This window comes from Triplophysa dalaica, chromosome 8, assembly GCF_015846415.1.
Source record: "Triplophysa dalaica isolate WHDGS20190420 chromosome 8, ASM1584641v1, whole genome shotgun sequence".
NCBI lineage: Eukaryota > Metazoa > Chordata > Actinopteri > Cypriniformes > Nemacheilidae > Triplophysa > Triplophysa dalaica.
In genome coordinates, this window is record NC_079549.1 from 21691305 (window position 1) to 21703738 (window position 12434).

At 38.2% G+C, this 12434-nt stretch overlaps 2 protein-coding genes across 3 annotated transcripts in view; one reads left to right on the plus strand and one right to left on the minus strand.

The window, feature by feature from the left end:
- LOC130427935 (inactive all-trans-retinol 13,14-reductase-like) overlaps nt 1-12434 on the plus strand; it is a 29668-nt gene that overhangs the window by 743 nt on the left and 16491 nt on the right. The gene's annotated exons all lie outside the window — the stretch shown is intronic.
- On the minus strand, nt 41-12198 carry vil1 (villin 1). Of its 2 annotated transcripts, none has more exons than XM_056755688.1 (20): nt 10261-10880; nt 6928-7036; nt 6755-6829; nt 6467-6663; nt 5848-5956; nt 5285-5395; nt 4965-5167; nt 4757-4835; nt 3925-4023; nt 3654-3807; nt 3443-3543; nt 3226-3363; nt 2974-3132; nt 2424-2603; nt 2179-2324; nt 1952-2096; nt 1328-1516; nt 1169-1237; nt 920-1078; nt 41-652 (listed from the first exon to the last, which is right to left on the minus strand). In XM_056755688.1, exons 2-20 carry the CDS (start codon nt 7006-7008, stop codon nt 539-541), a joined length of 2508 nt encoding a protein of 835 aa, XP_056611666.1. In that variant the 5' UTR covers nt 7009-7036; nt 10261-10880; the 3' UTR covers nt 41-538. The 2 variants fall into 2 exon arrangements, with proteins under 2 accessions (XP_056611666.1, XP_056611665.1); XM_056755687.1 differs by lacking the exon at nt 10261-10880 and adding an exon at nt 12098-12198 and having other exon boundaries at nt 82-652.

Below are 12434 nucleotides of genomic sequence, written 5' to 3' on the forward strand. Positions count from 1 at the left end.
GTGTTAAATAATAATGTGTGTATTAAAAAAAAGAGGTGACAAATGAATTTCCATCACAATGAAGTCTGTTCCTGTTTATTGACTTTTCCATTAGACAGGTGGTGTGCCTCTTGTGTACGGTAAATGATTAATAGCATTGAAAGTTTCTTTTATATCAGTTATCATCGCATAAACCTAAAGATATCACATTTTATTGAAGTGCTTGCTTGAGCCGAGAGAATGCAGCTTTTAGTCAGTGCTTAAATGTATATCTCTTCAGATTATTACAAAAATATTCAATTGGTAAAACTGGCAGTTTACCACAAATCTCTGTTTAAATAAACTGATTTTACCAAATTTTCCCAAAGTTTGACTTGTACTTTAGGGTAATCAACAAGATAATCTGAGTTTAACTTTAAATTTAAATAAAGACATTTCTTTTCATAATATCAGTTTTCTTGCTTTAAGAAAAATACATTTAAATAAGGTAATTCATGTAAACATGTAAATCTAAACATCTAAAAGGAGATGATTCTAAAAGTAGTTTTGCACAGCCCTTTTAAAACAGGCCCTTGGCTTTCTTTATGTTCAGCTGCTTCCATTCTGGCATAGCATAGAAATCCATCCGAGAAACACCCATGATGAGTGCAAAATCCTCATTGGAAAGATATTCCTACAAAGTAGAGGTGTGCGATGGGTTAAGAAGTGGGCGAATCTTAAAAAAAACACTAATCTTCGGCATAGAGAAGTTTCATATCTTTTTTTATATACACAACATCTACAGCCTGGGGCCGGAAAAGAATGAGAAAATTACATTTTAATAAAAATTGAGAAAATTTAATGTTTGAGCTTAATGTGCTTAATCTTGCATTCAGTTTTGACAGTTTGTTCATACAAATTTGCTATAGTGAGGAATACAGTGAGAGATGTTTGTTGATACCTCTTTTCTTGTGGGATCGACTCCCTCGGGCAGCTCCTCTGCCTGAGAGTTCACCAGCTTTTCTGGAGGGAAGGATTGCTGGACCGGAGGAGGGATCATGCCCACAGAGCCTTTGGAGTTTGACGTTTTGTTTTGGTTAGAGGCTGGCTGTGTCAAATCCTGTAAACAAATACACAAATACTTACATGTAGGCCTACATCCAAGTGGGGATCAATAACCTGGTTTTTTGGAGAACTTCGGAGAACTTACTACAGTAATTTTGATTAGATTGGTTGCGTCTCCAAGCTCTGATTTGAGCTGGTCATAGGATTTTCCACCCTAAGAGAGAATAACAGATATTTCTGATCTTTAACATATGCTGATGTTCGGAGGTTCATAAGATTATGTGATCACATGTTAACTGCTTACGCTCCACTTCTGTGGGTCCCAGGCGTAAAACCAGCCTGTGAAAGTGGGAGGTTCCAACCCTTGCTTCACCACCAGGATAGGGGTGTCCAGGTCACGTCCTGCGGGATGGCTCTTAAGATATTCTTGCGCAGTTAAAACCGCATCCTGCTTTTCCTTCTCATTCGCACCTTTGCCAATCCACAGGTAAACCTGATAGAACATATATGATGGGTCAGTCCCATGAAAAATGTTCAGGTAACATTGCACCCCAAAACCAAAATTGTCAAATTTTGCAGAAAGAGCATGTAGGACCCTTGAAGTGATAGTTTACCAAAAATGTTTTATTCTTTTGTCATTTCAAACCTGTATGACGTTCACAAAATAAGATATTTTGAAGAAAGTTGGTAACCCAACAGCACTGGCCCCCATTCACTTCTATTGTATGGACACAAAACCAATGCAGTTGAACGGGGGCCAGTTAACAGCATCCTCAAAATATCTTCTTTTGTGAAGAAAGTCATACAGTAAATGATGACAGCATTTTTTGGTGAACTATCCCTTTGAGATTAGAATAATACTGTATTCATTTTCTTTATGCAATTATTCTTTCAGTTTTAGTTTTTGGAGAGCTATCCTGATATTCACCTGATCCCAGATGTCCAGCAACATGACATCATCCTCGTCCAGGTCGTCCTGGTTAAAGTTTGTTATCTCTGTTGCTACAAAGCGACCCGTCTGATTGGAGCACTCAAATAAGCATGGGGTAATACTGACGTTCTCCTCCTGAAGTCTGCTCATGAGAACAAGAAACAGTTCAACTTGCGAAATTTTAGAAAATGTGCAAATACAGCGTTTGGAAAATGTTTCTTTACCTTTTGCTGCTGGCATACTGGGATTTTCCACCAATATTTACCCAGAAGTCAGCAGGTTCCTGGCCTTCTGCAATAACATGCTTCTCCCTCCTGGAGATGATGTCGGAAAGTGTTTTGGCCACCTCTCTCTCATCCCCGCTGCAGCCCTGTGCAAATCACACCAGAAATAACTTTAATATTGGTGATCTCTCCTCGTATGCAGATTGTAAAACAAAGCCACTCTATTCTTAATGATAAATACCAACCTTGCCGTACCACAGGTAGCAGGATTTCTCTGTGCTAAGCACAAACACATCGTTGGAGTTTAGTGAAGATGACTGGGGTGGCACCTCAGTCGCACGTGTGTTAAACTCATTTGTGCCGTGGACATGAAACATTCTTACTGGGCGATTTGTTTGGGCAGAGCCTTCCCTGGAACTTCCTTCCTGTTAATCCGTCACAACCAGTCACAACACAAAGTGTAGATATACATCACAAATATTCACAGTTGATGTGTGAAATGACTGGCCTGCTTGCAAAGCAAATGGATTTGTGAAAATTTAAATCCATGATGCCCTCCCATCTTAAAAAAGTCAATTCTAAATGGATGTTTTGAAGGTGCAAAACAGTTTTAAAGCTTTCTAGAATGTTCCATTTAAGTCGAAAGAGTAGACACTTGCCACATGCATTTTAAATTTGAGAGATGAAACAGGATCTTTGTAAAAACAGGAAGTCAACACTTTTCTTCGTTACATTCAATTGTTTTTTAGTGATTTAACCAAGAAACAGATGAAAGGAATAGGCTGGGATACCCACCTCATAAACAACCATTTTACCCTTGAAAATGGCCATTAGGTGCATGGGTTCCTTTCCCATGGGAACACGAACTTGCACCGGTAATCCATCGTACTTCTGGTCCAGAATAACAGCCTGATATGCAGAGGCTGCTAGCTCTGCTGTGCTTGCGTGGCGACCCTAAAATATCACCAATGTAAAATGCCTTATTTAGGTTTCTTATAAAAACATTTTTAAACATATCTCGGAAGGCTTAAATAACAGCACACATACCTGCCACATGTACAAAAAGTAGTGCAGTTTGTTGTTGACTTCATATTTGTAGAGAATGAGGTAACAATCCCCACCGTAGAAATGTCCAAGCCACTTTCTTTCAACAGGAACAAGCTCATTGTCTTCTATTCTCCATACCTGAGGGAACAGACCCATTATACGGATCTCCTATGTTGAACCCTATTTAGATTAATGAAACGCACAGAGTTTTACTGACCTCAGCTTCACCCGATCCATCGTCCACCATTTTCTGTTGCGCTGCCAGATCCGGTCTGGCATGCATAGAGGTGGCGTCAAACTTGATTTGCTCAACCTTGGCTATAGAGATAAAACAATCGTGAGATACTGGAATCAAAATGATGCAAGTTGGGTCTTTCAAAGATCTTGTGTTCGATTGTTGTTAAGGTATATACACATCTCCTGCTCACCTATTTTCCCTGTAGTGTGTGTGGTGCCCAGTCCGACTGTCTGTCCCTTATCCGTCCACTTCTGGAAGAGCTGCTTGAACACGGATGATTCTGCACTTTCGCTTACTGTCTCAACGTACGTGGATGGAGGATAATTTTTAGCTTTTATGTAGGCCTAGAACAACAGATGGTTGACTGAGATGATGACTTGTCTCTTTGAGGAGGACAGGATGTTCAAAATTTGAATGTAAATGAAGATCACACGTGTGTAAGCCAGAGTATGAACACTCACCTCTGCTTTTTTCAGACCTTCTGCCCTTTCAGTTTTTGATGCCTTTTTGCCCTTCCATATGAAGATCTTTATTCCACCTTGATCTAGCAGATAGCAATCCTGCCACAGAATTCACATGCATGTTTTAGTTTCTTTATTCCCGTTCGATTTCAGTTTTCTCAATTTGTTTTTAAGAGCCTTGCTTGCTATCTCTTCAGATGTTTGGCCGCTGTTCCCCTTTGTTTATCCTACTTCTTCATTTGGAGTCTTCAATTGGAACTTGCTTAAATTCATGTTCCTGATTTTATTGTACACAATTCATTTTTTTAAATCTTTTATTCAAGACAATAAACTCATTTGCCTCTAAATGGACTATTTGACGCATCAAAGCTTTTCGCCTTCCATTTCTTCCCTGTCAACCACATGGCTTTATTCTGGTATGTAATTGTTTATTATAAAACAAGCCCCACAAACGTAAAATGGATTCTGAAGTTTCACATTGACTGTCATGCTTTGGTCTTTGGAGCTTGAATTACAGCTAGCAATGTTTTAAGGCCACAACTTCTAGACTACTGACTGTTCCTGGTTGTTCTGTCCTATCTTACAAAATCATTAACTGTGTAGGCGTCTTGATAAAAAGGGCATACTTCCCTTATCGTAGGCCTAATTATTGTAAACCATTGCAAACTATTTCATTTCCAAGTGTGCTTCCATAAAAATACATTCAAGATAAGTGTACGGGGGGGCTTTGACTACAAATATCACAGGAGCCTATGTTATCAACATTGCCCTTATACAGCATTGCTTTATTTTGCTGGGTTTAGGTGTGAGCAGTGTTCAGGGTCAGTCTTACCTCTGAATGCAGCAGGTCTTGTGTAAGAGGTTTTACTGCCACCTCCTGCACTACAAGGTTTCCCTGAGCATCTGAAATACTTTTCACAATATGCTTGTTTTAATTGCAGAACGTATTGGGGTCAATATCTATGGTTTCTTTCATCAACACAATGCAACATTTAATTTAGTTTCTTTAAGTGTATTTCAAACTCCATTTTTAAACTCACTGAAAGAGTTTGAGGGCAGTCTTCAATTTCTCATCTACAATCTCATCCGGAATGGCATCTTTGATCTCTGTTTTCTCTCCCAGAGCCTGTTTCATCAATTTCATGGCCTCTTCTGAAGATTTTTCATCTTCTCCTTCCACTACAGTCACCTGTGCTCGACCACCCCTCTCTCGGTCACGGATGTCTTTTGCTAGATTCATCGCCTTTAAAAAAGGAGGTTTATTGTACAGGTGATAATATACACCACAAGCCCCAGAAACTGCTTTCAAAGTGTATAAAGAAGGTGTTTTTTTCTTGGTAAATAAGTTCTTCTGGTTTACCTTTAACCTCTCCGTACGATTGCTCTTGGGTCCGTTCCACTGAATGATCAGACTCCCCAGGTCCAGCAAGAACACGTCACCTTTATTAAAACTCTTCCAAGTCATTTCCACCTGAGGGATTAAATGATATAGAGGTTATATATATATATATACACATTTTTTTTCATTGTATTAACCAAACGTAATTCCAAAAACAGCTTTTATTTGACAGCTGGCCACTGGTCGGGCATAGAAATGTTTAAGTGGTTGGGCCACAAAATGACAGTGTGCGTAAAATCTGTATACTCCCAAATATTTTGAAGTGTTTTACTTTCAATTTAGGACATTTTCTTTACATGGTGCCATTAGAGAATATTGAAAGATACAAATACTGTTGCTCATTCATCTGACTCTATTCTGACGTACTGTAGTGTTTTATTATATTATATAAAAATTATAAATTTTTCATGTTTTTGTCTGACACTCTTTAAATAAATATGGTTACCACTGGTAACCATGTACTGCACAGTATACATGAACGTAGATGAGTTCCTCTACTGTTAACTGGGTGTGGCCGTTCTCACCTCTCCGGCAACCACATGCTTTTTTCCCTTCACGTGCAGCAGCCTGCGAATGTTGTATGTGTTAGTCTCCACTTGTTTCATACCAGACGCAACTCCACCTTTTTTGTAACTGAAATAAAAGGATAAACATTGCAAAGATGTTTATGTGACCTTTCAAGAATCATTTCAAGCAGCTTCAACCCCGATTTCATACCATTTTACAGTCGAACTTCCTCAAAATGAGTTTTGGTATCATGACTAAAAAAAGAGTTGTGTGCTTCCCACAGTATGAGAAAAGAGTTGCACAAATGTAACATGTCTCAAAGCGAAAGAAAATGAAGAAACTTTCATTTGTATAAAGACTATACATTATATTTTAGGACATTTTTATGACACATAGGCTGATTCTGAAGCTGATAATCATACTATAAAACATGCTTGATATCAATCACACCTTTCTTTTCTATTCAAAAGTTTGTTTCTAGTAAAACATTTACACAGTGGTCGATATGTTCTCCAGGCTTAAGATGTACTTAATTGTAATGCCAAAAGACTTTCCGTTATCAGTTTTTCTTTAATTTGACCTAAGAATCTTTCCATAGTTAAATGAAGTCATATTTAGTGTAAAGAGCGGCCTTACATGATGCCCCCTTTGAAGTATCCTTGAAAAGTTGCACTCTCATGGCCCTGGGTCTCCCGGTGCTGCACGGCAACGCCCCCCAGGTGATCATCTATCTGGGTGGTGTATATTGCTGCTGCTCCCTGCTCATCTTGGGAGGCGCTCTTGCCCAACCAATAATGGATATCATAGGAGAAGTGATTGCTGGTCTTGTGAGTCTGTAAATGACATTCTCATTTAGCACAATCATTCTTTTTTACAGTTTAATTTGACAACAGTTGACTGTGGTATCTTAATGGCGATACATACGTAGAGTATAATGTAGCTGTCTCCCTCATAAAAATGTCCATATGTTTTTGGTGGGAAGGGTACCAGTTGCATGTTCTGAGTAATGATTAAACAGAAAAAGTCATTAGTGATTTGCTTAAGATGAATGAACCGGTGTGACAAAGCAAGTTTGTTTCAGTATTGCTCTCCTTTACCTCCACTCTCCATATCTGTAGTCCTGGTGTGGTTTTATTGAGGACTTTTGGAATCTCGGTCTTGACTTGGTCTTGTGGCATTATGCCAACTTAAATCTTTGGGAAATACCTGGAAAAGCAAAGGAAAAAGAATGGCAAACCATTTCCTAGAATCGCAGACAATAAAGTGTAAATTTGTCGTGTATTTGATTTATATGTAACCAAACAGTTGAGCTTTTAATGAAAAAAGACTTTTAGAAGCACCAAAAATAACATATGTAAGGGTTTAGCATATGTGCATACCATTTGGTAAAAAATAACGGTGGGTAAATTACAGAATTTTGAAATGTTTAATGTCTGTCTAATACTTTTCTTCCTGTTAACCTTTTTCAAAGTCATTCAAGGGGAAAATAAGGAGTGGTATAAATAACACCAAATACATTGCAATAAACCCAGATACAAAGCTAAAACTGAGCTTATACTGACAGAGGAAGAGACTAAAGCAACTCTGGGAAAGGAAGTGAAAGCCACACGCTCTATATCTGATGCAAATGTGTAGTAAGATACTATGTCTGTAGAACAAGAGGGTCTGAGGTGTTAGGGTGCGTGAATAAGCACCAAGATGCCTTACTTCAGCAAGCACATTCTGCTTTCTACAAGACTCCAATAATTGTTTAAGGCCTGCTTGCAGACACAGCTAAGCTTAAGCCAGGACTATGCCTTAGTTGAATTAAGATATATGTCGCTTTCATAAAAATGCCTACGAAGAATACATTACTGGTGTGCATCTTGAGACAAAACAATGGCACTGATATATTGTAAGATATTTCTGTGCAAGTTATATTCGGTCAAGACAGGTCACATTCAATTTACTCTTGGACTAGCCTTAAGTCTTGTATGTGAACCCAGATCAAAAAGTTCTATAGAAAGTTAGACAAGTTTTATGACAGACAAGGCTTTAAAAATGTGATTATATTGTGTTTGCTTGTTCTCTGTGTTGTGTGCATACTACCCAGCTGTTTAAATACACCACAAACAAAGTGCTTTTTAGAATATTTTTTTTAAACGGAACCTTGACTTGACTCTGATACTTTAAGCATCTGCCACATCCTCCACATCCTCTACCCACAATGCTATGTCTTATTGTCTGTGACCGATTTAAGAAATATGAGCCATTGCTGGTCTACCATCATTTAGCTCGGAGACCGTCTGTTACAGCACAGTTCAATACTCTTCGAATGTGAACAGGAAACTGCTGTCAGGGAGAGAGATTCTCATCTCCCCTATGATGAAAGCTCTTATACGGAAGCTCATGATAATTTAATGACGTGATATACATTCATGTGATGTGTGTTCATCAGAGTGGGATGTGTATATAAATATAACATTAGGGATGTCAGTGGATTCCGGATTTTCACAATATTCTGATTCATTATTCAGTTTAATCGCAATATTTCTTATGAAAGACCAAAGTAAAAACTATTGTTGTGGCCGCATGAATAACATGTGCCATGGTTAACATTTTTAAACACTGTCTTAAGTTAAAGATAAATTTGAAATGCACATCTTTATTGCATTTTACTCTTAAATATAACAATGCACACTAAATTAATGTTGGCAGCCCTTTAATGGTTTGAATTGGTAATTCATATTCTTCAGTGAAATATGTTTGCTTATACCATGGTATGTTTGAATACTCGATTCTGATTGGCTGGAAGGTGTGCATTAAAACCCTTTAACGCATGAGTAGCTCCAGTAAGTTTGATTACATTTAAAATTAACTTACAGAAAATACTGTATTCACCTGTTTGATCGAAAATTACACCGTAAACATCTTTAACAATTGGATAAATGGGATAATCTACAGCTCGCCTTGCATTAAAGGCTCCGCGTCGTGTGGTTCTTGTCCTCCGCGTTGTGAATTCAAACCCTTTAACGCATACATAATCACCTGTGTAAACTCTACAACCTTATAAGGCAGATATCTAGCTATTATAGATGTCTAATTAATTGAAAGGTTCCCCAATCATCGCCTCTAGGCTTAATTTCAGCAAAAATGACCTGCTGACTGAACAATATCCATATACAACCACATACATCAATCTAAACACATGCCCTAAGAGACTGATTTCTGTGTTCATATACCAAATTTATGAGCTTCCTTATCACTGACTTTGCTTAGTACCCTCCAGCATAGATGTTGATATGGTGTGATAACAAAGATGAGTCCATCTCTCTCGTTTGATTGGATGGTTGGTTTTATTAGTCGGTTGTGTTGCTACAGTGCGAGCAGATTGCACGCACCAATATGTCACCGAAGACAATCCCTTTGCCCTGTTCAAAGGTTCATATTTCCAAACGAAATCTTAAAAGTTACATTATAAGTGCAATAATGTCTTGACTGCTCCGCTCCACAGTATTAATTACATTACAGGTGTATCATGAATGATCTGTTCTCCGGCATTTTGAAGGCTGTGTGTTAGAACAAACAGGGAAATATTTTTATGTGACTCTGGATTATACTGTCCTGTGTTTGGTCAGTCCTGACAGCATTGTGTACATATCTCTACCCTCCTCTTTATAACCTTGATTAATAGTCTTCCTGCGAGTTGTTCTCCATCATTGTCGATCCATCATTGCAGATCCTTTCTTTTAAAAGCCAAAGTATATGGTTTACATTTATTATGCCAATAATTAGCACAAAGTTATTTGAGCATAAAGTCCATGACCTGTTGGTCATTTTCCTACAATGTAATCCTCTTGGTCAGTTTGAACATATAATATTACTCACAACCAATCATTCACCATCACATTTGGTTAATTTGGCACAACATTTACAAATTGAACAGCACACATGCACACGTTTTGATACAATCGTAAACATCAAAGAAACGTTGTTAGGGCAAGACACATATGTGTAATGTACAACCTACCAGCACTGCCAAGACAAGGACAATTTGGACATTTGATCAATTATATAAGGGAACATATTTGCAACGGGAATTGGTACCAGGAAAATATTTTGTAAGATAAGACACACTTTGTCGTCTCTTTCTTTCACATACTTTAAATATAGTTTTGCATATTATGAATTATATGATTACATAACAGTGATCTTTCAGAAGGCTTTTTATGATAGAAGAGTAACTCCAAACAGAGGTTCAGTCCAAAAGCAAAACTTAGGGATAATAGGAAGCACTGCTGCAGTTTGTATTTATGAGAGAAAAAGTTATAACTTTTTACGACCTATTGAATCACTTTAATTGGCATGTTTGGTAGCTTCTTTGGGTAAATGTTTATTGCCCTCAGCATTAGTTTAATTTCGCAAAATTAATGAGAATCAGACGTACTCACCTGCCACCGGTGAAATGGAAAAGAAAGTAGCAAAGTAAAAGTGCCTTCGGATCACAGCGATGTTGGTGGAGACTGCACTCCCTCACTCGCTACTTTACAACCCTTGCACTTTTATCTCCGTCTGTATTCAATCACTCAGGGCCATATATGGCAAGAGCAGGTGATATGCATACAGGTGTGTGTCATATCTCTTTTACATGTATCAGTCGCTCATTTTGCCCCCTCCCCAATAGATATCTCAGAGCAATAGAGCGAAGCAAATCTATTTGTTTAGCTCTCCACCCCAGCCCATCTGGTGCTACCGTGCATACTTTTCCTCCATTTTAATATGTGATGTTTAAATGTGGCCACCAACCCTCTGCACTGATGCACGCCTTCCAAACCTACAAATTTCCATAAGCTCCTGTCGTGATATTGAATAGGGTTATTTTCATTTGACACTTTCAAGGCCTGCAAATCACGCCGGAAATATAATAATATAAACAATATTAGTACTTCAAGGAACACTCCACTTTTTTTAAAAATAGGCTCATTCTCCAACTCCCCCAAAGGTTATAAGTTGAGTTTTACCGTTTTGGAATCTACAGTATTTAGCCGATCTCTGGGTCTGACGATAGCAGTTTTAGCATAGCTTAGCATAGATCATTGAATCCAATTAGACCCGTAACATCGCGTTCAAAAATGACCAAAGAGTTTTGATATTTTTCCTATTTAAATCTTGATTCTTCTGTACTTATATTGTTTGCTAAAATTAAAAGTTGCGATTTTCTAGGCCGATATGATTAGGAACTTTACTCCAATTCCGGCGTAATAATCAAGGAAGTTAACATGGCTGTAACATGGCCGCAGCAGGCACAGTTATATCACTGCGTGTGCTGCGGCCATGTTACGGCAGTATAGTTGCCAATTTTTTGTTTTCTAGTAATGTGATTGTCGGCTTTAATTAGGAATAGGTAGGTGTATTCAAATTTGAACTATTGCGTAATATCTTACTACAAGTTCAAAGTCTTTTCTAAGTCACGATACATAAATACTGAATGACATGTGGAGTGACCAGCATCCAGCAAACCAAATAGGATAGGAAACAAGTTCAACTAAACAATTTCAATAAAAAGTTATTTTAAAATAAACTAAATGTTGACATGTAAACATTTTTTTTACAAGATAGAATAGGATTTTGAGGCGCTTAAGTGTGATTTATTATAGGTGGGTGGTCATTTTTGGGTGTTGTTCATGATGTTTTAGGTGGGTTTCCCAGCTGTGTTATGATCTTGTTTGGTCATGGACCTCCCCTGAGAAACCTCCATATTTTCCTCAAACCCAATGCTAAGTGTTCAGTGCAGTGCATTGCGGAGTGTCCACTGATTTTTTTTTGACAGGTGAAGTTGGCTACAAAACACCCAGTCAGCAACAAGCAAGCTTCTTAGAGAACTAAACAGACCATTGAAAGTGGATTTAAAGTGTGATTATTTGTAAGATGTATAGAAGCTTCTGGTAAAAGCTCTGTACTATTGTAGTTTTGTCCTGCTTGACCCCATGTTACTAGCCCAACAGAACAGCCTTTGTGAATGACATTGAGGATGAAGGATGGATAAAAAAGTGGGCACGTTTGCAGAACAAAATTCCAATAGATTTATTAATTTACGACTTTTAAGATACTTCCCTTCTCCACCCCTGACCCTGAACACATTCCACCATGAAGTGACATTACAACAGGGTTACACAAGCTCACACATTAGTCGTATTTTACATTAGAAATCTACTAAGGTGTGTCAAAAGAAGGCTCTAAATATGTATAAAATATGACGTCAGTACATTGACAGTGAGCAATGCCTACCTTTTTAAGGCAATAGGTGACTTTCCTGGCTAAGCGTTGGGCTCCGTCTTTTATCTTTTCTCTGTACTTCCAGATTGCGTCTAGGTGAACTTCAGCCTTCAGAATGTGGCCACTCCTCCCTCTCTGTAAGCAAACTCATTAGTGAACAGCCACAATTGCTGACTCTGAATGTGTTCTTTCATAACGCAGGGCACATATTAACACAGTTAGATCAGCTCCATGAGTCTGCTTTTGTGAAATGTTCTGCAGAGTGTAATAAGCTTCAAAGGACGCTGGGGCTCAGCCTTGTACTGTTCTCTTGGCTCTGTCCTAAATTTAACGGAAACAAGGAAGCTAG